This window comes from Amphiura filiformis, chromosome 16, assembly GCF_039555335.1.
Source record: "Amphiura filiformis chromosome 16, Afil_fr2py, whole genome shotgun sequence".
In the NCBI taxonomy this organism is placed as follows: domain Eukaryota; kingdom Metazoa; phylum Echinodermata; class Ophiuroidea; order Amphilepidida; family Amphiuridae; genus Amphiura; species Amphiura filiformis.
This window is the reverse complement of record NC_092643.1, coordinates 26,972,708-26,998,299: the sequence shown is the minus strand read 5'-3', so window position 1 is coordinate 26,998,299 and position 25,592 is coordinate 26,972,708. Positions and strand designations below refer to the sequence as shown.

The following is a 25,592-nucleotide window of genomic DNA, read 5'->3' as shown; positions in this document are numbered from 1 at the left end:
ATCTATGTATCTATCTATCTATCTATCTATCTATGTATGCTATAAAGGCTCCGTCAGTTTCGATCCAAATGTCGCCAAATTCATACGGGAGATCGATGAATATACGGGAACGTGTTTAAACTTTATTTGGTTGAAAACGGTCAAGAATTGGCCTCAAAATCAGTGAAAATGTGGTACGTTGCTATGCTGGGTAAACAAAAAAGGGAGTCAGTTGTCAAGCTAGCCCGTGCGCGTCGTACGGGCGTATCTAATGCCAAGCCGCTCGCGTAGCGCAGCGATAGCGAGCGGGTGACGCAGCACTACGCCACGTCGCGCGTAAACGACGCAGAGTCGCGCAATGAATGATAATACGGGTGAACGACCGACCGTAGGCGTAATAAATACGGGGAAAAGATTGTGTGTTAAAAAGTACATACAACATGAAGAGGTAGGCCTACTGTAATTAAAAAAGAAAACAAAATGAGGACAAACAGGTAGGCCTACGAGTATGTGGGTTAGCCTATAGTTAGTCACAGTAAGAAAATGAAAACGGGAATAAAATAGGCTAAAGAAGGAAAGAATAATAAAATCTAATAAAATTAGATGATTTAAATAAAAAAAGCTATTAAACTGAGGACAAAACTAAATAAATAACATGAAAACGGGAAATCACAAGCTAAGCAGCAAATAAAAAATGAAGTCAACAGAGAAATGTAAGAAAGGACAGATTTAGAAAATAATGGGAACGGGATTGAGTAAATAAAAAACATGGTAACGGAAACTTGCAAGCTTAGCAGCAAAATGTTTTTTAAAAATGGAACAAAATTGGCCCATGTAGAAGAAACTAAAAAGAAAGAAAGAAGCTAAAATGGAAACTTAGGCTTAACGAGGGTCAGACTCAGATAAATGAAATTTACCTTTTCAATGATTCTACCTGTTCAGTAATTCCTCCGTTTTAGTGAACGCTCCCATTTACTCACCTAGCGGGGACCCGCGCGTAGCGCGGGTGTCCCGCTAGTATGTATAACATGCTAACGAAATTCAGTAGTTCACGACTTTGAAACTGACTTAGACTTGACTTATACTTTACAACATAACAAAAAGTATAAATCACTTCCAATTCAGTTGCCTTTTCACTTATTCAGAAAGCACAGTGGCAGTGTATTCTATTTCAGAGGGACCAATATTATACAATCATATAATTAATATTCTCACCTAAGAAAAAGGCGATTGATTCTGAGAATCCACACATCATCATGCTTGGTGCTACTCTGCCAAGCACACGACCAATTTGTTCCTGACGAGTTTCACCTTCACGACGAATATCACGCTATTTAGTGGAAAACAATACAATAAGGAAACATAAGTATATAAAATAATAATTAACAAATTAAGTTTGCAAGTGCATAATACAAATAGTCTTACCAAGAATATTTCACAAATTGACAACTTAGCAAATGGTCGATATTAGTGACTATTAAACTTTCCCGACTTAAAAATGGTTAGAACTTGAAAACCCGAGATTAAAAAGCTACCTTATATTTTGTTTATACACTTGACATGCTTGAGCTCTTTAAAAATATGATCAAGATAGCCTCAGGGCACCATTAATACAAATATGGCCAAGGAATGGACTCTTCGGATATTTATTGTTCCCACATTACAATAATGAATAACTTCAGAATATGTATTTTTATTAAGGGAACTGGAATGAGCGTTTTGAGCGTTTCGACAGCATTTTTTGTGGGTCATGAGAGCACATCAGACCTATCGAATTGCATTCTGAATACGAAGAATGTCTTTCTGATATCAAATAATTTTCATTTTATGAAATTCACGATATAATACAAATTTTATGACAAATTATTAAAATTTGATATTTTTCACATTTTGGAGATATAACAGTCCTCGAAGTAAATTTTATGAATTTAATGATATAGTCTTAAAGTGTATTTAGCTGGGAGGAAAAGCCGACGATCAATTGAAAATTTTGACCTTTCATATTGAAGATATGGATTTTTTTTTCCCAAAAGACCTAACTTTTTTTTTTTGGTGTTTGGGGAAAAATCCATATCTTCAATACGAAAGGTCAAAAATTTTCAATTGATCGTCGGCTTTTCATCCCACCTACATACACTTTAGGTAGAAATCATCAGATTTATAAAGTTTACTTCGAGTACTGTTAAATATCAATTTTAATGATTAGGCATAAAATGTGTATTACATTGCGAATTTCAAAAAATCAAAATTATTTGATATCAGAACGCCATTCTTCGTATTCAGAATGCAATTCGATATGTCTAGTGTGCTCTAATGTCCCACAATAAAATACTGTCCAAACGTTCATACCCCTTCCCTTAAACTAACCTGGTAATCCAATACTAAAATGAATATATTATCAGCACCAACTGCTAGGATCAAGAAAGGTACTACTTCAATAATAATGAGTGTTGTTGGGATACCGATGAAAGCGTACACACCCATTGACGCAAATACTGATAGTAAAATCACGGTGATACCACCTAAACCTAACGTGACTTTGGAATCAACCTGTAAAATAAGAAAAGTTCAATTATAAAAAGATTGTGGTACACATATTGACCATAAGTATTGTAACGTCTCCCCGAACGTCTCACAAATATAAAGGGTTTTCTATTAACCCTAGAACTACGAGGTGGGGATAAGATTTGTTATCCGTCAGAAAACACGCATGCGTTTATGCCCAAACGACCTAAGCTAATTGTAGATCCATCCTTTGCGCTCATTTTATTGATAATTTTTTTTACTCCAGCACCTTACCCGGGGGTAGGACCGGCCATCAAAGATGACCATAGAGGGGAGGTTAGTGAGGCCCCAGTGATTTCCATTTCAATCTTGTGAAATTATTCCAAGAGCTACTGACTTTTTACTTGTTATTTAGGTGAAAGTAGTCATTTCCTTTTATATTTAGGAGAAAATTTGGTGAAAATCGCATTTTTGTAGAATATTTAGCCGAAAATCAATTTTGAGTATACTTTTGTACACAGCCAGAATTTCAAAATATGCATGGGCGCCCTCACATTATGACGTCATAGTGACATTATGTGGGGAATGTTTCTACTTATTATGGTATCACTGGATAGAGGAGACCCATAGCTATACATAATAGTACCAAATATAAGTACGGTGTAATGATGTTTATAACCCTCTTCGTAGTCCGTGTTACAAAATATGGCTCAGTAGTTCTAGGGTTAATCGAATCTAAATTACGCAATAGATGCTATCAAAGTTCATTCCATGAAATGGTTACGATTAGCCTAGTCGGGGGCCCGGTCGGAGGATGGCGAAAATGCGTTCAATTTGGTGGTAATACCAGGTTTATGATCTTAAAATTGTGCAAAATCGTGTAACGCAGAGATGATAAGCCAGTTTTAGTCCAATATCCAAAAAGGCTTCATAAGTGTTTGTTCTGGATATTATCTGGAACAAAAAGATTGGTCTCCGCGTTAGGCGATATCTATTTCATGTATTATGTTGTACTTGTCATTTTAATCTCTCGTGACTTTGGTAAGTTGCCACCAAATTGAACGCCCTTTCACCTAGGCAGTGACTCGGCCAATTTTCACTGTTTCACGGGAAGAACTTTGTCATATTTCAACGTTGAATCAATAGGAATCAACTGAGTGTTGAGGTATATTCGTCTCAGTTTGCAACAGAATACCTCTATTTTGGGGATGTTGCAATACTTTTGCTAGTGTGTGTACCTAATAATTGGTAATGCATGATAGAACAGCTTAGAATCGAATTCAACTTATAATTAAGTCAGTCCGAACCGCTGTTGAAGTAACAATCCTTACTCCAAATGCCAATATATCTTTTTAATTCGAACCTCTTGGCTGGTCCAATCCTAGGCAAGGGTAGCGCTGAACTGAAGGATTTTAAACAATTATATTGTACAAATAAACAGTAAATATCGATAACATACATATACTGCTGGAGCGGTCATTTTGCGAATTAGTTATTCAGCATACACCTCTATCATCTGTAGAAGATTATTCAAAATTGTTAACGCAAAGATATTACTAGTACACTTACCATAATTCTTTCACATTTACTGAATTCGCCTAGAGCTATTGCGATGTATCCAAAGATGGCTATATAACTGATCATTATAGTGATGATATCTGCTTGACTGCTACGTGTTAATTCATCTTCTATGGATCTCTATGATAGGTGAAAGTGAAAAGTAAAAACAATGAGAATTTATAGTTTTGCCGTTTAAAACATCACCCACTTCGTGACTTCGTACCAGTATGTTATTGTCATAGTCGAGATCCAAGTAATGAACTCACGTTACAAATAAAACATTCATACTCAAATTACCAAATAACTACAATGAATAAAGTGGAAACAACAAAATACAAATGGTAAATTAGGGAAGAATCTTTCTATGACTTGACGAAAAATTATAAAACATCTTTCTTGTACAATTTTACAGAGTGAGTTACCGACGAATAAACTAAATTTTTGTTGAAAGATTGCAACTCAAAATCTGTATCTAAAACTGAATTGTCAAAAACAAAACAGAATATCAAACACCCTTAATATTCTGCACATTTTGGATACCACACAGCTTTTCGCACAACTTTTGAATAATGCATCTTGCTCAACCAAGGGTTGCCATGTCATGCATGGCTATTATAATGGCTAGCAATCAGAGACACAAATGAGGTACCCTTAATGTGCAGAACAAAATTACTATTTTATATTGACAATTTGATGCGCAAGATTTGAGTTGCGGTCTTCCAGAAACAGGTACGTATAGTTACTTTTATATAACTCAAACAAAGTTTCTTGTCGTTTGATTGGCCAACTACTGTTGATTATATCTGCTATTTTAGCGGTCATTTTAGCTGCAAAAGGACCATTGCACTCCGCGTCCGTGCAATAGTCATCTATAATTCTTTCCATTGCACAGACGCGGAGCTACCATAGCAACGCTGACAGACGCGCGAGGTTTCCACCTCGACTCGCCAATTATAGGTGCGGGTGTTGCTTCTAATATAAATAAGCATTTATATATCTTTTAATTTATTTTGTTATCCTGGTGATCTATAAAATTAAGTGGAAGCAAGGGAACTTATTTATGAGTTATACAAAACAAATTGAATGTTTTTATTCGTTCAATGGAAAGAATATTTCCATTCGGTGAAATATGAACTGTTCCATTCAACTCGGCAAAGCCTCGTTGAATGGAACACGGCAAAGCCTCGTTGAATGGAACAGTCCATATTTCACTTCATGAAAATAATCTTAGCATTGAACTCATAAACATTCAATATTTGTATATTGTAATGCACTTGCTTACTTCGGATGAATATGCAATGTCAAATTCAGGATGCTCTTCTACGTATTCTTCCATGTATTCCAGGTACTTGGCTTCCCATGCTAGAGCCCTAGGGTAAAACTCTGGGTCTTCTTTGAAGTTATTTACTGGAAACACTATGCTTACAGCAGTCGCTTCGTTGTAATTTTCCTCTGTGGAATAACAACAAAAAGTTGCAAATTTATACCTATTAATTTAACAGTCTTCTCAATTGCTACATACGGGTGCGAATTCTGGGCAATGACAAAGAATGACAGGAAGAAGATAGGTGTATTTGAGATGTGGTGCTATAGGAGGCTGTTGTGAGTATCTTGGAAAAACAAGAAGACAAACATCTGGGTCCTGAATAAGATTGGCACAGACTTAAACATAAGAAAGTCCATCATTGAGAGGAAATTGCGCTACTTTGGCCACATTGTAAGAAAGGATGGTGGAGTTGAGAATCAGATTCTTCAGGGAGCCATGGAAGGGGACGTCCATCAACATCTTGGACAAATGACGTGAAGAATGTTTCATCCACACACGGAATGTACGGCGCAACTCGTTTGGCTTTTGATAGAAGTAGATGACAGCTGCGCAAAAACTGAAATAAATCCTGCTTTAAATAAGGCTTCATTGAAGAAACTGTGTAGTCTCTTTGTTGCGCTTGTTGAAATCTGTTTGCGCCTTGTATAGGCCAATTTGTCACTTTTAAAACTGGACCTTCGTCTATTTAATTGCTTGTAACTTTACTTCTTGAGGTCACATTGGATTCAATGTGGTGTCATAATGTGTAGGATTAGATAGTGCATATATTACAAAAACAAATTTATCCAAATATGGTTCAGTTTTGAAATTGATTATTTTTCCAAGTGTAAGGATACTTTCTTGGCGCAGTATATTATTGTGATGAGCAAACATTCCGGAAAATAAAACATCCGGGGAAGGATTTTTTTCTTATGATATCCAAATTGTCTTACTTTCGAGTTCGTAGCCTCCAAGAGCAACAAAAGGGAAAGCTGGTCCGCCGAACCTGCCAATACATTGCTGTTGTAACGGAGTGGTATCCTTGATGGCAAGAGGGCTCCTACGGACAGACAAAAAATGTTGTTACAAATGAATTTGGCATATGTTTGGGAAGTTACCGTACTTATCATATTGCGTTTGGACTTGGGAGATCTGCCCAGGCAAAATAGATACGCCTAATGATTTTACTTGAGCATGCCTGGGTCCCGGCTCGGGTGACCATATTGGAATGACATGCACCGGGGACATGCACCGGGGACATGCACTAATCTATATTCGAAAGAGGTTATTCAATGACACACATCATACTCATAATCATATGCAATAATCTACGTAATATCAGTCACATCCCTCTGACCTTACCATGGATGTGTACCTGGCGAGCTATTTATTTGTTTTAATTATTTCATTAACCAGATACCAGTGTTGAATCGCTATTGTTCGTGTCTTCTTGTATCAGCACTCGTGATAATACCCATAAAACAACTACTATTTATAACCAATCTTTTATCAATTCAACTAAGCAAACATTGATAACATAAAACAAATAATACGAGTATTAAGATTATCATCATTAACTAAAGACGTTATATGCAGAATAGTGATATGCAATAAAATAAAATAAAATAAAATAAAATAAAATAAAATAAAAGAAAGTAAAATGAAATAACCCATGATATTACAAAACCTTTAATAGATGCAATTGCTTGAAGCAGTTCTTGCGACATTTTTCTTTAGTTTCAAAATTCAAAGTTAGACTCGTGTGTTAATACATTTTCACAGATTGTAACTTTAATCTGCATACAAATTATTAGGTGTGTTCTCCAGTGCTCGTCAAAAGCTTCAAAGGGCATATACATTTACCGTTTTTGCGGTATTTGGGGAGCCTGCTAAAAACACGGGATACCCTTAGGATATATTTCTTTAGTTTCAAAATTCAGAGTTATAATCTGTGAAAATGTATTATGGAACCCACGAGTCTATCTGCATACACTTATTAGGTGTGTTCTTCAATGCCTGTCAAAAGGCATATACATTTACCGTTTTTGCCTCACTCCACCAAAGGTGAATATTTGGGAAGCCTGCTAAACTCGGGATACCCTTAGGATATACAGAAATGTTTTGGGGTAACATGACAAAGACAGGTAACTTGACTCTTAAACCTATTCTTGTTTTGTTCTACCCATCTACTTACCTTACACAATAGAGGAAATGGTCGTGCCAATCCGCGGTTTTGTTATCAACTGTTACTGTGTACAAGAATCTGTCGGGATCATTCTGCCAGTATTGCATGGGGCTAGTAGTAGCACAATAAGGCACATCAGGGGCCACTGGCATATAGCATATATCTTCCAGCATGACGGTTTCTGATTTGTAAGTTCCTTGGATGTTGTACGTTATGTGATTTGAGAGTTCAAACAGCTAATATAAAGAAAAAAAAAAAAAAGCAAATTATGATAGTCTTATTTGAGTGGGTCCTATCTGTAATACCTACACTATACATATTGACAATTTCTGTATATGATATAAAATATGACACCTATGACAGCTATTGCAGATAGGGCCTTCATGAAATAACCCCGGCTCTTGGAATGCCATTATAATTTTATCAACACGAAATGGTTACTAAACAGTGTACTTCGGTTATATTTACAAATTCGCTTTTATAAATCCGCGCTGCCATAACAGCTTATAGACAGTAAGTCTCGAAATTACCTTCTACATAGCGAGTGGTCTTCCTATACATTTGAATGCAAAGGCGGAACAACATGAGACTGCCGTGCAGCAAAATTGTAAATGTTGTTAAACTTTGTGATTATATTGTAAACGTTTCCGTCGTTGGATATTTTTTCCGGATATTTTTTTCCGTCAAATACTTTCAAAACGTTGTTTTTGATAACATATTACAAATTCGGAATTGCAACATGTGTAATAAATTTGCAATTCAATTAATACGTAAATTTGATGATATTTATCTACAAAGTTCGTATCCTTTTCTGTATAGACGAATCCAACGAACGAAGTCATGGTTAGGATTTGGTCGGCCATTACTGGGTCCCCGCAACACCAAACTGGTGTTGTGACTGCCCAATTGGGTGGATTAAAGCCACTTAAAATTCGATGCTATATTCTTTTGTGTTGTAAACTGTCATCATTCTTGTGTCTACGTGTAACACGGGTGATAGAATGCAGTTTAAAATACCCTCCAAGGCCGCATCATTTCACATTTTAGGTGAGATGGAGCCGACGGGGACCCAGCTATGGCTGCCATTGAGGTGTAGGAATGAGTGAAATTGGATTCGTCTATAGTGGTCAATGCATGAGGATTTGGTCACGCTTGCTGGTCTTGGTATGTCGTGCCCAAGGGTCACGTGCGTATTTATAAAACCGCATTTATAAATATAACCGAAGTGCACTGCTAAAGGTTTTCTATTTGACAATTTACACAAATACAAAATCTGGTTCAATGTCCTCTTATATCTACATACAACTGATATTTCTTCCACCGCGACCGTAGGCGTAATAATTGTTTCAGAATGTTTAACCATTTCCCTGTATATTTATTATTACAAAATGAAGTTGAAATGACGCGAATGTCCTTATCTTGCTTATATAGGTGATAAACCCCAATAGAGGTTATCCACTTCACTCATGTGTGACTTCTAACAAAAGGCGCTGGTTCCCGTAGTATTCCTCATTTAACCAAATTCAATGCACGACCTCGCACATGCAGATACTTCTTTTGAAAGTCCTAAACAAGGTATAGCAGTCGTTGATAGGATATGCAGCTTATAGAACACGGATAACCTCTATACTAATCCGACCATCTACCATAGGGAGAGCTCTACGAGAGCCGCTTTTTTTCTTTCTCAAAAATCTGCTGCTCAGATCTTCGGCTCCCTCATCTCGATTCAATTATAATTCAAATACGTACCGTAAGAAGGCTTTCCTTATTCAGAATACCAGAGAAAGTGACCTTGCCATCACCATACGTATCCCATTCGTATGGTTCCATCGTTGGTGCACGGACAATGATCTGCTCCGTTCTATAGAATGGCACAAAGGTTTCATCGTAGTAGTCTTTCTCAATTCGAACTCTGCTAGTTGTTGCTGACCAGAGTTCCACTGGATCGGTTGTGACATTGATCATGATGAATCCACAGGATAGGCCGATACTGATCACTAAGGAGACTACGATGACGGGCCAAGGGTGGTAGGCAACCCATGTACCCCAACGAGTAAAGAAGCTCTGAAGTTGATCGTCGAAGATCTTGCCGACCTAATAAAATAAAACATTTATCATGTTTAGCGGTAATTCAGCAGTCGTTTTATGATACTAAGAGCATGTCACTTATTTCACAGGGCGTTGTCTAAAACCACGTTTGGTCATTTGTGTGATACATAACATTACTACTGCAACTATCGAGTTCATGAGTAGCAGTACTACCATTTATTTGTTTGTGCGTCAACCATTGATATGTCACTATGTTTCTTTCTGCATCAACATATTCCTCTTCTTCTTCTTCTTCTTTGATATCTATCTGCTAAGAGTTCCTCTAGACGTGAAGGAAGAACAGCTCCTTCTGTCCAAACTAGTTCTATGAACTCTCCTGGTAATTGCCTTATCCAACCATGCTCTATCGGAGGAGGGACTTCAGAAATGTTCTGTTCGGGCCCTTATGTTGAAGAAGATGGTGGGTGAAGGTGACATAATCACATGACACGAGGAAGTCAAAGGTATACCTAGCAAAGTTACCACCTTGCAAGAAGTCACTCATTCCGCATATCAAACGTGCACATTATAGAGTAGCACAGTGGAAAGTAGCTCACATCCCCATTCCTGAAGTCCCTCCTCCGATAGAACATGGCTGGATAAGGCAACCAGGAGAGTTCATAGAACCAATTTGGACAGGAGCTGTTCTTCCTTCACGCCTAGTAGAGGGAATGGAATAAGCTTACTAAAGCCATTAGGGGGTCTCCCTCAATTCCAGTTTTCAGAAAGAAACTGAAAACTCACCTTTTCAGATAGCGTCTTGTTCCTTTTGTGTTTCTTTTTTTTTTTTCATTCTTTCTCTCCTTGTTCAGCACTTTGATAAATTTTAAAGGCGCTTTATAAATATCTGTATATGTATGTATGTATCAAAAGATTGTGTGAATGGTACAACTTTTACAATAGTCTTCTGAACATATCTTGTTTGATGTTACCTGTTTTGCTCACACAATGACAATAAGACATGAGACTTCCTATACAAGTAATATGCTTACCCTCTCAAAGTTACTGACATCCTTCTCTGTAATCTCTTTTGGAGTCTTGGATTTTAGTGGCGTCTCCTCTGGGTCTCTTGGTTCTGTAGTCTCGCAGCAGATGATGAGGGTCAAGAATGAAAACATAAGAGCCAGGAAGACCACTAAAAGAATGAGATTTACTCCTTCCAATTTACCTATCATAAAGGGTTCGGCTTCTGGTGGGATTGTAGGAAAAGGAGGACACGACGCCGCGCAATCCTGACAACTGCACGATTCAGTCTCATTTCCACGGACACCTTCTGCGCAACTATATGAATTGAAATCGTGAGGCGTTAAACCACGACCTAAATCAGTACCTGCAGGATCTAACTGATACTTAATTGTGAACGGTGAGAATCCGTTGGCTGTGTTGCCGAGAAAGTTCAACCAAATATATGGTGTGCATTCGTCTCCTTTGTAGCCATCGCATAAGATGTCCATTGCTTTGACATTGGCAGCAGGGAACACAACATCTTTGCAGGAATCAAATGACGAATTTGACCACTCTTGAGACATGTAAAAATATATCTCAGTGATACCACGACCTTCCGGATTGTCCGTGTACTTAGTAGCATCTAGGTAAACGCTGGTGTTGGGATCGCACGCCAAATCACAGTACATGTTAACTACATTCTCGGAACAAGAAGGACATCTTGCAAAGGCTTGTGTGGCGAGGGCCAAATTTATCTGAAGAGTTGAGATCTGGTCATCGTCACAACACAAAGTATCGATACCTCTGTTTATAAGATCAGGACATATTTGCAGTAAGCGTTGGCGCTGGACGGTGGTCATTGGCTTGGCGGGACCATTGTAATCACAGTTGACGGTGAAACCAGTATCGGGATTCTCACCACATTCGCCGTACCAAATACATGTTCCTTCTTCGTGAACATCTGTTGCCAGCACCTAAATAAAGCAGAAGATACATAATACAGGCTGTAACAATACAATTTATACAATTGCAATTTCGCTTTTTAGAAAAAAAATAAAAGAGATCATGGCAACAATGTTATATGCAGTGGAATCAGTAACATCGTGGCTAACAGAAAAACTCTACTTGGTTTCTTTACTAGTTCTGGCTCAAAAGCTATGCTCAATTAACTAAATCGTACAGAAAACGAGTTGGGCCACTTTTGACATTTTCGCGCATATCAAGCTTGCATCGACTTTCATGATCATGGTGATTAGCAATTACATTTTTGCTTTTCAGACAAAAATTAAAAGAGCCCATGGCGTAAATGTGGTATGCAGTAGAATCAGTAATATCTTAGCTAATAGAAAAACTTTACTTGGTTTCTTTCCAATTTCAGGTTCAAATGCTGTGACCGATTATACTTAATCGCCCGAGTTGGGTCACTTTTTGCCATGTTTGCACAAGTTTGCACCGCGTAATATAAAATGAAATTCGCATTCTTTAATATCGTCAAAGATCTCAGAACAAACCAACGGTTTTTATGTTTGTCTTTCAGAAATTGACATTAGTAAATAAATATATAACATGATATTTGTTTCAAATTTATAGATTAAAATAGCACTTCAAATGCCCCATTGTTTAAAATTACCAATCTTAAGAGCACCGACTGGATGGTTCATGATTCAACCCAATTCAGTCACTTAAGACACAAAAGTGGCCCAAGCTATTTTAGGACTACTTTACACAATTGGACATATCTTCGCTTGTAGATCACCGATTTTATTGAAACAAAGCTTATGTAGTAGCTTAAGGGTACTTGCCCATTAGTTTCATTCAGGGGCGTGTTTGAAAAACGGCACAGCGCATTAGCAAAAAGAATAAAAAATACTAAAACTTTCACCGGGGTTCGAACCACTGCCAATTGCACTATGAATGCTAAAGATGCCTACTGTGCCACGGTGACTGTGGTTAACATTCGGCGATATTCAAAGATATACATATCAACACGTTTCTAGTGTATTGAAAATCAGATTTTGGTAGGAATACGGTCATAGAAAGACATATGACTCTACTTGTCTGTTTGTTTTTCATTTAATACAAATTATTTTGATGAATTGAACTGGTACGACTCTTAGCACTCGTGATAAACGACGATTAATTTAGTAATAATAAAATGAAAACGCTGGGTCATTCACGACGTCATTTGTAATTCATGTCAAAACCTGGGGAGGACCACACACATCCGTGTTGCATGTAACCGTGCGCAATCGATACTCAATGATCCAGACAATAGCGTTTGAATATACCGCCCTGCTTGACACATCTTGTCACTTGCGGGAATATATACTATAGGCCTACCCTAATAGCTTACAATAGATACCCCACCGTAAATAGCTCTCTTCATTACCTCGCTGTCCCAGTTTATACACGTAGTGTACGCACTTTTGAACCATATTTTGTTCAAAAATGATAGGAAGGGACTGTTTTCAGCTAAAATGTTGGTAATCAGCAGATGCTTAGTGATACCGGGAAGTGTTGCAGAAAGGTAAGCGTACTCTTTATTTATTCAAAATATCACATATCAATGAATTTAAATTGGAAATCCAAAAAGGGTCAAAATTCTCACCTTAGAATTATTGTGAAATAAAATCAAACCAAATTTAGACTCCGCAACCAACGTCCAATTATTCCCATTGGTGTTTGCTACACGTGCATATAATAAATTATGTTTTGGGGCTAATTTGAGAAGAGTTAATGCCTCGAATTTCAAAATACACCGATGTTTTTTGATCAAAAACATCGACAATTCAAGACTCTGTAAAAACAAATCAAGAATTTTCTGGGATAATTGCAACTAAGTATAATGAAAGTTATGATCTAAGCTACCAGATGCATCATTAATTTCCTGACTATGATATTTAGTTTTGGGAAAAGATTACTTTAATGTTTTGGGGGGATTATTTCCCGCCAAAAATTTCAACCAAAAAGAGCATGTAGCCTTAAGAAATTGAATACCTGAGTGGAAGAAGGGCCCAACTCCAATTTTTTACAAAAATGAGTTAGACCCAGCATTTTATTGCCAGCAGACTGATCTTCCTTGTGTGTGAAAGATGAGCCAAAGTCCACTCTCTAAATAGTCTTCCACGTACACTTAATCATGGTTTTCATGGAAGAAAGGCCCAACTCCATGGAGTTGGGCCCTTCTTCCACAAATATAGGGTTAAAGAGGAATTTTGTTCATCCATGAAATTTGTTTTTCACTACAATAAATTTTCTTGCTAACATATTTCACGAGTTCTACTTGTGCAATTAATGGTGATTTCCTAATTTCTGTAGCTATTTATAACACAGAACTGGCACTTGCAGTATATTAGTGGAAGAAGGGCCCAACTCCATCTCGCATTAAGACCTGTACCGTTGCCATGGAAATATCATATTTAATTTCGACTGTATGTACTATTGTATGTTCATGTATTAAAGGTCCCCTGAAGATGAAAACGTTCTGTCTATAAAACTTTTCCAAATATTAAGTTTTTTCTTAATATCTCAAAAACAGTTTTGATGGAGTTGGGCCCTTCTTCCACTCAGGTATTCAATTACATTGACGACCAAGTCAAATTCAATACAATCAATAAATGACATGTTTGCCTAATACTATTTTCTAAATTATATAAATTTATGTGTTTGGTAGGTATGTCGGCTTACGCTCGCCGTGATGGCAGATATGTGGGTAAGTGGTGGTGGGGGTGGGTGGGGAGTGTGTGTGGAGGGGTGGCATCTGTCTATATATTAAATTTAAATAAGTAGATATCTGCATAATGTATGTGTGTTTGTATATTTTATTGCCGTAATAAACGTTTTTAGATTCATCTACACAGAACAAATCACTATCATGTGAAATGTGAAGATAGAGCATAGTTATATACCTATGGATAAGCTACGCCAAGATATTTATATTAATAATACAATTAAAAGGGCATTTCGTGATCCACAGCCTCATCCCCCTCCCCCACTTTTTTCAAAAAAAGTTGAGATTTTTATACCACTGGAAACCTCTGGCTACATAATGTATATGTACCAAATATTTCTTGCAGATTAATTTGTTTAGCAAAAATATCGTCAAATTTGAATTTCGTTCTTGTATATACCAGAACGAAATTACAACAGTGGCCTATGGAGCAGCTAGTGTAATACACATAATCATGCATAACTCGCAAACGCAAAATCAGAATTAACTCAAAATTTTGGGAAGAAGCTTTTTTCGTGGATATCTACTGAAAAATGTCATAAAAAGAGGATACTAGGATCACGAAATCCTCCTTTAAGCTACATGAAGAGTACTAGCTAGTAGTACTACCTACTCGTAGTATCCATAACGTTCAATATGAATTATATTATTATAATAAATAGATATTAATTTATTTTATATAAATGAAATTCTTTCTTTAATCACATTTGTCAGATCACACGACGGACGAGTCAAGTTATCTAGCCGTTATCTAATCACATTATCATCAGGTCTATTCATCTGAGTAAACACTTGACTCGTTCATAAACAGGCAATATAAAGAGGGTGTGAGGTGTATTTGCTTTCTCATTGTTCCAGAAATTAGCTAAGTTCAATCCTCTGATATAAATTAAGAATTTTATTGACACGTTTCGTAAAGCAACTTGCTGAGGTTTCTATGGGAAATGTGACATTATGATACTTTAGCAACTTTCACACAAAAAACATTGTCAAGAGTCTTACGAATATTATATAGCACCATGACTAAGGAACATATTTACAAGGATTTTGTTAAAGAGATTTAAAATCAAGTTCTGGTAGTCAGTTTGTATTTTGTAAACATGTTTTGATGCAACTTTAAAATATTGGGGTATTTTCATTTAAATGTGCACTGCATGCGACATCAATATTACAACAAAAATGAGGTGTCAAAATGTGCAGAAACTAATTTTGCTTCCAATGCATTTCCCAAATTTGGCATACGATAAACCGTTTGTGAATAATGGTCATTCAAAGGGAGTAGTTACCTTTTTTTGATGTGTTTATCTAAACTTTATGAATATACATTATTATACCGGTTTAAACAGTTAACAGTGAAATGCATATTATACCGTAAAGATTAGCCTAATGGCGTTATGGACTCACTTGCCATAAATGAAATTTTTGGCAAAACCTTCCCATAAAATCCCCACCAGCAAATAAGGGCACGAAACCTTAATTCTTGTTGGGATTTCAGAGGAGTGAGCTCTCTATTTCACCATGAAATGTACCTCAAGGTAAAGGAGCCCAGTGTGCCATTAGGCGAATCTTTACGGTATATGGTAACCACATCCTAGCATATGATTTTACCAACTAATATAATGCCGCTCTTAAAGATACTAATCTTACAGGTGCGAGTGATCAGCATGATATGTTTCAATGCATAGGAACCGCAAGAACGTTGTAGTGCAGGGCGATATAGTCAAAAATTGTATTCATCTATTGCTATGGTAGCCTTACGAATTATGTAGTAAGCATGAACACTCCCAGTACACCCCACCCAAATACCCCAAAGTACGCCCCACAACCACGCTTACGCACCCCATATACAAACACGCACGCATACCAAAAAAATATAAAAATACAGATAAATATATTCATAATCATTGCCACACATAATTATAAAAACAAAAAAATTGAAATAAATACTGATAAATTAAGACTTTCTTACCTGCGTTAATGACAGTGACACCAAAAATATCAATGTGTGCAAATGAGACGCCATTGTGGTTCAGTAAGCCATCAACTAGGTATAAAATTCCTTATTTCCAATTAAATGCTATACAAAAACCAAATCACATACACCACTGTTACCCCGAGACCAGTTTCCACGATGATGTTTGCAAGTAGACTAATGATGAGTGCTGCTGCCGAATTACAACGAGCCAGGCGGAGTAAGTGACTTTTGCATCCGTTTGTCCGGGTGTGGATGGGCAAAGTGCAAATTGCTTCAACATCGGCTGTTTTTAGATGAGTCTTGGCTTAGTAAGTGGACTCTGTACTCAACCATTTTGCTATCTAGACTTGGCGTGGCCTGATGGAACAACCTACCAATGACTGCCCTATAAAACAATATCATTTAGATCAATGATTAACTAACAGAAATGCATAATACAAGAGATATAAATATAATTCAATTGCTTAATGCATGCATATTGTGAGTGAAGAAATCAAAACTAGCACGATATTATATGAGGTCATTTTGTGGTTCAGTTATATAGAGCAAGATAGGGAATTTTTATTGAATATTTTATCATTTTATTGTGACTACAGTTTTTGATCATGTTAACATGATGTGAGTATGTCACGCGTATGCGATAAGGATATACGAGTGTCGAGCAGACACTAGATGCGAGGCTGAGGTATCTGACATCTAGAGCATGAGGTCCCCAGTTCAATTCTTAAAACAGACTGTGTTTGGTCATGGTTTAACCCCGGGCGGCGCGTCACTTACGGTGTTATTGATTAATCAATCTGAATTGAATATTTGAATTGGTATAGCACCTGCAGATTTAATTCAAATTCCACTGTCCCAGTTAGGTATCTGCTTCTGTATATAAGAGAGCTTCGTCCTTCGGTGGGGACGTTAACTCGACGGTCACACACTATACACATATGGTTCTATACATCCCAGTTCACACAGTACACACACGTACTACGCACAACTTTACGGTGAGTATAGAAGTGTACCACAGAAGTAGTCGTTAAAAGAAGTTATCCCAGGAGGGTGAAAGTGCAGCTGGTCAGACAGTTTAATTTTATCAAGCATATGATACCTGAACAATCACCGTCATTTGATCGATTTACTACAGAATATATTGTATATTCAAAATATAATTTTAATATTGTAAACCTGTTAACTTATATATTTGTGTACTAAAGTATAAGGACACGTTAATAAAATCATGTCGAAGACAAAATGGCCGCTAATCCGCCTCTTGTCTAGACCTAGGATACATATTCCGAATGAGGGCAGCAGACTAGGATGCTTATCCCTTCTTCTAGATCCCTGGTTATCCTTGGCTGAGCCATGGCTGAGCCTCTGCATTGCAGCATAGATTATCAAAGAACAAGAATAAACACGATAAAGACAAAGACCTGATCACTCGCACCTGTAAGATTAGTGCCTTTGAAAAGAGCGGCATCGTATTCAATCAATGATTGCAGACAGGTGCACTGTAACACAGGTGATAAGTGCAGCATGCTTTTGGTGCTGGGCATTGCATTAAAAAAAGTGTAGACCGGTCGCTATGGTAATTAATCCTGTTACATCACTACTTCTACGGTGAATTGGAGTAAACAAGCAGTCTCACGGACGCGCCTGCATCCTATTCGCCGAAGAAGTAGTGATGTAACAGGATTAATTACCATAGCGATGGGTCCAAACCCGCTCCAAACAATTTTTGAATATAATGTATTGCTCCGCACTATAAACAGCCTCATCACATATGCCTGTGTATATGTGCTCATAGATTAAATACAATGCCGCCCTTTTCAAAGATACTAATCGTACAGGTGCGAATGAAACGTACATGAACGTAGAAGTGATGATGTAACAGGATTAATTACCATAGCAAATAGATGAATACAATTTTTGAATATATCGCCCTGCACTACAAGTAGGTTGCACTCATCACCTGCGTATGTCTGCAATCATTGATTGAATACAATACCGCTCTTTTCAAAGATACTAATCATTCTATAGAATTACGATCCAGGTAGACGTTCGCTTTTCGTATCTCTTTCCTTGTTGGAAAGGTATAACGTTGAGGAGATAGGAACATGTACCGTCATCCGGGACCTACTCTGCCATGTTTGGCTGAGTAACGGTACATGAACACGGTCTTTTGTGCCTATGTAAATTAGTCATTGTGTAAAGCTGTGTTTATACCCATGGGTTGCTCATCATCAGACTGAATCCTTGACCGACATAGGGTGTCAATATAGGCCTACGTGTCGCTTTTGAAAAACAGCGATTCATGCGCATGCTCAGCAGGCAAATACGACGGCGATTTAGTACACTGATCATGCGTGCGATTCAGATTTCTGCAAAAGCGATTGAGTATAAATGCGTCTTTAGAAATGACTGGCGATTGTGTGTTCTCAAGTGGGTTTTATCATGTTAATTAGTGACCTGACACACATTTGTATTGGTTCGATCAAGCATTGATTTTTTGTACTGGATCGTCCAAGCATCTCCAACAAATTTTTCAATGTAAGTGCCTCTGGCCCTAGTCAGGGATCGATATAATGGGATAGGCATCGTAGTATTACGTAACACACCGAAAGATGTAGTTTAACTCTAGACAATAGGCGCCATATTGCAGGAGGGTTAGAGTTCATAGAGGAAACGTTAAAGGTTAGTAGATTAGGTCACCCAGGCACATCACTAATTTGTTTCACGAGTTGTAATACCGACAGGTAAAAACATTGATTTTGTAAAATTCTCCCGATTTTTAAAATTACTAAATAAGGTTAGTACTTCAAACCATTCTTTGATGAATCTATGCAATATGACGGTAATTTTTGAAACATCTAAGAATCAATCTTAAACATCTTCATGATATTCATTTTTTTGCGCATGGTCAAAGCATGCTCCTAATTGCGCTATCCACAGACTATCCGGTGGAAACTTCAAAGCAACGATCATGCGTTAATATTTACAAAATGGCGAATGATGTAGTTTAAGTCGAACAATAGCGTGACCGGCGTGACGTAGTTTTTGGCATTGTTCCTATATGCACTTTCACCCTCCTGCCCTAGTGGAAGTAAAAACGGATACTATGGCCAGAGTTCTAGGGCTAGATCCAGGTGTTGATCCCTGTTCTTTGACATGTGGTTCAATGCATAGGTACCGCGTGAACGTTGCAGCGCAGGGCAATATATTCAAAAATTGTATTTTATCTATTAGTAGTTAGGCTAATCCGATTATTACATCACTTCTACGGCGAATAGGCCTTCAATCCTCATCGCTGGTGATTAATCCTGTTACATATCACTACTTCTACAGCGAATTATGATTATCATGATTATGAACATAGCAATGCCTAGACACAGACTTTAAGGTACATATTTCGAGGTGCATAACAAACACCAATTTGGTGTCATAACAAACACCAAATTGGTGTCGATGACCTGACATGCATGCATTCTTTTGTCGAGAATTCATATGGTCTTTCAATTTGTGCCGAGTGTCCTTGGCAGACTTGACTATGCTTCAGTGGTCATGAAAGGATTCAATAGATAACCTCTGCCCCACTAATCCCCAGCTATTGTCTGAAATTGCACCTCGGAAGATATATTATAACAACTCAGTCCCTCAAATGATAGTCATATAACGACCAAAAGATAAATGACTGACTATCATTGAGGACTGAGTTCCGCAGTCTAACTGACTACAGAATATTGTCCATCGTAACTAGCCCTAGAACTCTGGCCATAGTATCCGTATTTACTTCTAGGGCCAGAGGCACTTACATTGAAAAATTTGTTGGAGATGCTTGAACGATCCAGTACAAAAAATGACAGCATTTCAATGCTTGATCGAGGTCACTAATTAACATGATAAAACCCACTTGAGAACACACAATCGCCGGTCATTTCTAAAGATGCATTTATACTTAATCGCTTTTGGAGAAACCTGAATCGCACGCATGGTCAGTGTACTAAATCGCCGTCGTATTTGCCTGCTGAGCATGCGCATGATTCGCTGTTTTTCAAAAGCGACACGTAGGCCTATATTGACACCCTATGTCGGTCAACTTTCTCTAAAATTGCACACTATAACTTGTGTAGTTAGCGACAATGATTCAGTCTGATGATGAGTAACCCGTGGGTATAAACACAGCTTTACACAATGACTAATTTACATAGGCACAAAAGACCGTGTTCATGTACCGTTACTCAGCCAAACATGGCAGAGTAGGTCCCGTATCTTCTGTACATGTTCCTATCTCCTCAACGTTATACCTTTCCAACAAGGAGAGAGATACGAAAAGCGAACGTCTATATCGTAACAGATACAGGGATCGCGGGACATCATAAACGTAGACAAGGGTGTGGGTGGAGGTAGTGCGAACCGCAAATATCTCCTGTTTGGGTTGTTGTTGAGTTCCGGCGGGAAGATCATTTCAAACAAACGAGTTATTTTTGCTTGATGAGGGTTCTCTTGATGGCAGTGGGCCTCTTACATAAAAACAAAGTGATCCTACAAACAATGATGACACCATCTTCTTTACGTTGTAGTTTATCTATTATAATTTTATTTCTCGTATATCCTCTTTGTTAGAGTGTAAGGTTGAAGAATAACTAAGAAAGAGAATACAATAGATAGTTAGGTAATCGTGTTAACAAATATAAAAGGGAGAGAGAGATGAAGAGATAACTAAATAAGGCTTAAGGTAATATTATTCTCTACTGAAGGACATTAGTGACTGAAAGGGCACGGATTCAAGATATTTACATTTATACATTATATCTGATCTTATGTACAGCTTTTTACTCCTAGCATGACTATAACCAGCTGTATAACGGTCCATCAGGATCACTTTTGGCACCACTTGTACACCCCCGGGTAAGATCATGAAAACCAAGATTGATGAACCTCCTCCTGGAAGACAATTGAATACAAAACCCACCCAAGTCCATACTTTGGCCAAATTGAGTTAAGCATGGGAAAATGTTGCTTATACATAGGCCTGTCATAATGTACAAAAGTTGAACCCAAATCCACCCTCTATGTGCGTCTATCATGTCTATTTGAGCATGTGAAATCCAGCATGTAACCCAGCGTATGATACACATTTGGTAATAGTTTTCTCAAAATCACTTTTCATGGACTTGGGTGGGTTTTGTATTCAGGTATTCAATTGATGATCACGTTGATAGATGTCAGGTTAATATAAAACACCTGCGTGCAAGTACACAATTGGCTATTTAATCAAATAATATCAAATAAGACTGTCCACGTTTCCATGGTTTCCTGGAGTTGGAACAATCCAACATGTCCAAAGTGATATATGTTTCGTTATCTCACGATTTACGAATACATTGATTTGAAACATCAATGACCGATCAAAACTGTAGACTAAATTTCTCGTTGTTCGTGTTGGTACATACCTGTAAATACATTCATAAACCCCATCACGAGTTACGTATCTCTTCTCATGTAACATTTATAAACGATGCTAAAAGCACTCATCACGGACAGTTGTACGTGGACTGTGATTACACTAGATTGTGAAAGTTAAAAGCAACCATAATACAAGATAATTGAAGACTATCGGAAGTGAAATTAAACTGATTAGTTTGGTTAAGTTGAAAGGTGTTCACAGTCCAAGAGTTCACTTTCATGCTATACCAGTTCACGATGTATCAAAAACTGAATAAGGTCTGTCTTCCCATAATGCATTGCATTAGATAATTTTTGCAGGAAATGCTAACATGTCGACATTAAGACATCCTACAACAGTAATTGTTCCTACTCTTATAAAAAAATAAAGGTGATACAAAGGTTTTTCGGATGCCCTCCACGTGTCACCTTTCACCACAGACCATAGACACCAGGCACTGCTTTTTGCTATCGGAAGTTACTGAAGAAACGAAAAAGGAGAAAAGATGAACAACGAAGTCACTTGGTAAGTTGGTACCCCCAGGATTCGAACCTTAGACTCTTCACATGCCAAGCACACGATCGCCCATAGCCACATGGGTTTCGCTGGCCCGGGCATGATTCCCTGAGCATATATAGCACTTACGGTGATTGCGTCATCGCATCCCCTGGGATTCATGCACGCTAAGTGGTTATCCTCGTGGTATTTTGTGGTATTTTCGGGTGTTAGGGTTAACGATTCTTCAAAACAATTCCACTAAAGGTCCTCCAAACGGGTCTAAATGGGTCTTTATAGATGAGGTGACCTCAATGTTTATCAACAAAGGCAAGGGACTGGTATATTTTTATGCTTGAATGAACCCCATGTAACCACTACACTGTTTAAAGGCCCTTTCAGTGATTTCACAGGAACATTAAAAAAAATGAAAATTTGTCAGAGTTGCTTAGAAATAAAGAATAAGTCTACAGAATTTCATTAAACCACTTTTCCCCTGAATACATCGACAAATTAGTCAAAAAACAGAAGTTTTAGAAAGGTTTTCTACTTCAACTCAGATCGACTCGAGAAAATCGAGATTTTCGTACAGTGCGCCACCAATCGACTGGAAAAATTCCTAGTCCAGTGTTTCTAACACGGGGAAGTAGAGTCTAAATTGATTTAAAACAGACGCTTAATTTTTGTAGTAGAAAACAAAATAAGCAATTAAAGGTCACCGAGGCAAACTAACGGTCAATTTAAATATGAAAAACAGTTAAAATTGTGTATTTTGTTTAAAATAGTAGCTACTGATGTAATAAGTAGTAGAAACAATACGCAACGCGTGTTGGTACGGTGGAGAGTGAGCTTCTTTCGATCTCGAGTCGGACTTTTTGTACTGTCAGTATCAGAAGTCCAGATTCATGTAAATGCTTTATTTTGTCTCAAATACACGGCTTTCGACCGAACCACTAGCAGGCTATGTTAGCACATCTATGCCAATTACAAAGGTACCAAAATCTGAATTTTGATGATTTTTACGATCGTCCGGATGAGCAAATCACTGAATGGGCCTTTAATAGTCTTATTGTGATGTGGCGGGAGTTTTAAAAACACGAGCCCTGAACAAAATATGATGCGCGCGCATACTGTCAGGCAAAAAACAATGGAAATTGTGATGATGCGTGCGCATACTGTCAGGCATTGAACCCATTATTAGTTCTATATAGGAACTTTTTTATGTTCTTGAACATACAACGAACTCTTGGAGAACCTGTTTTCCTGAAGGTGCTCACTTTGGAACAAAAATGTTTTAATTAGAGAATAAATAATAGGATTTTGTCTTTTGCCGATCCAATATCGGGTCATAATGGATGGGCTGGCCAATATTTTGAGTAGTGGATGCCGGCGCAGCCGGTATCCACTACGATAAAATATTGGCCAGCCCATCCATTATGACACGATATTGATAGGCAAAAGACAAAATCCTATCATTTATTCTCATTCTTATTCAGTTTTAATGTAATTTTTGCGAGAAAAACTGCCTTTTTTCAGAAAAAATAAAGTTACTTTTGTGAGGACATCCCCGTTGTTTTAAATGAACGAAACCATCACGAACATCTAAGCCGCCGAAACGCGTTCTTAGTTCTCGCACGTGTAGGCCTATTACGCGAACGCATAATCGCGCGATCATTGAGAAGCAACAAGCGTGCCGCCGTTGCGTGGCGGCGCGCGCCCTGACTAATATCACTATCAACTATTGTGAGATATTATACACCTGAAAACCAATCAAATTACGTGAATTCTTTACAAGACGCACCCATTGAATAAGAAGTTGCGCTCTTTGTGAGTGATCCAATTATGCAATAGAATGAATAATATCAAACATCACCAGGCCAACATGCCTTCCTCAGGATCCATAACACAGGAGGGGATTATCAAAATGTATGATGGCTAAGACTAGACTACACTCTTGGCGATAAAGGTTGCCAAAGAACAAAGCATTGAACAACATCCTTCCCCGCTCCACTATCGCAATGATGATATGGACAATTACATCCTCATTATTTCTACATTGAAAGGGGAAGGGGGGACTGTAAGCTCAATGTGCATGTCTAAACTATTGTGCAAATAGTGTGCAGAAATACCGGCAGAAATATCACATACGAGGGTTGGTCAATAATATCCCGCAACCATTATTTATCTCCGCTCATGCATGACTTAGATGACTGTTACTTACGATCAATAAAGTTTGTACCTTTGTCTTTCAAAACGCACAACAATTAGTATCAGAGTACCTGTAATTACGTAATCTCATTTGCATAAAGTCATTGCTATATGTACACTGACAATTGTCAACATTGGCGGGAAATTTGAATTGACGTTGAGGAACGTGTAATGAAAAGAAGCAGAACTAAGGACCAAAGCATTTTACAAGCCTTATTTTTGGTATGAGGTAATCTGAGTATATTCAATTGATAATTGTGAAAGAAGAAATGTATCCGTCAGCAGATGAGGAAAGGGACCGTCTTTGAACTTTACCAAAAATAGGCCTATAACAACAAGCAAAAATGGTGTGAAAATCGCGAAAAAGAGCCCACACGGCAGAAGAAAGAATCCAAATTATCTCCAAAATAAAACAAAACCAAATATGGTTATTGGTATGGTATTAGAGATTATAGTCAGGACAATAGAACTTGTTGCAACAAAAATGGAAATATGCGCATGCGTTGATGGTATGCATGATTGAATGTACCAAAAATTTATGAAAAACGTAAAATTTCATCAAAAAAGCGCTAAAAATATGACTAATACAAGGTTTACGGAACAGTAGCTTTGTGAGTGAATCGCTATACCAAGTCTTATGCTAAAATTAGACACACCTTTCGAAATTCAAATTTCTTATTCAATCCAGAGCCTTTCTATGGTGTGCTACTTTAATTACAAAAACAAGACCTTTTGAAAACAAGGGTTCATTAAGAAAGAAATGTTTATGATTTCACCACTGGGACCTCCCTTTTTAATAATCAGTAGATCCCCAATCAAACCAGGTACCATTGGTTAAATTTTGTCATCGATTAATCTTTCTATCTCTTATTATGTAAAGAACAATGGGTGATAAAGCCTACTCAAAATTGGAGATATTCAACACGCTTTCTTTTCTTTAATAAAAATGGTATATGTCTAAAAAGAGTCCACCATCATGCCTATGTTATCGGTCTATAAAGCTGCAAAAACCGGGCCAGATTCCATACTTTTATTCTCAAGATATTTGGAATTATGTAACAATACTTCAATTTGGCGCGAGATTTTCTTGACTACTTTTCACCATAAATCAGGCAGTGCCCATACGCTATTGTGTTTATGCTAATGTCATTACGTAATCAAGCATTCAGCATCGCTAATACA

General features: G+C 37.6%; 1 protein-coding gene across 2 annotated transcripts in view; it reads right to left on the bottom strand.

Moving 5' to 3' along the window:
• Positions 1 to 25,592, bottom strand: part of LOC140135822 (NPC intracellular cholesterol transporter 1-like) — a 49,310-nt gene that overhangs the window by 13,113 nt on the left and 10,605 nt on the right. Inside the window, exons 1-10 of one of the 2 annotated variants that reach the window (XM_072157448.1) lie at positions 17,051 to 17,304; positions 16,268 to 16,658; positions 10,616 to 11,542; positions 9,285 to 9,629; positions 7,545 to 7,771; positions 6,304 to 6,410; positions 5,327 to 5,496; positions 4,054 to 4,182; positions 2,347 to 2,529; positions 1,195 to 1,309 (exon numbers count right to left, since the gene is read on the bottom strand). In XM_072157448.1, coding sequence (XP_072013549.1) covers positions 1,195 to 1,309; positions 2,347 to 2,529; positions 4,054 to 4,182; positions 5,327 to 5,496; positions 6,304 to 6,410; positions 7,545 to 7,771; positions 9,285 to 9,629; positions 10,616 to 11,542; positions 16,268 to 16,321 — 2,257 coding nt within the window. In that variant the 5' untranslated portion in view covers positions 16,322 to 16,658; positions 17,051 to 17,304. Of the gene's footprint in view, positions 1 to 1,194; positions 1,310 to 2,346; positions 2,530 to 4,053; positions 4,183 to 5,326; positions 5,497 to 6,303; positions 6,411 to 7,544; positions 7,772 to 9,284; positions 9,630 to 10,615; positions 11,543 to 16,267; positions 16,659 to 17,050; positions 17,305 to 25,592 lie in introns of those variants that run through there. The other variant, XM_072157447.1, reaches the window with a different exon arrangement.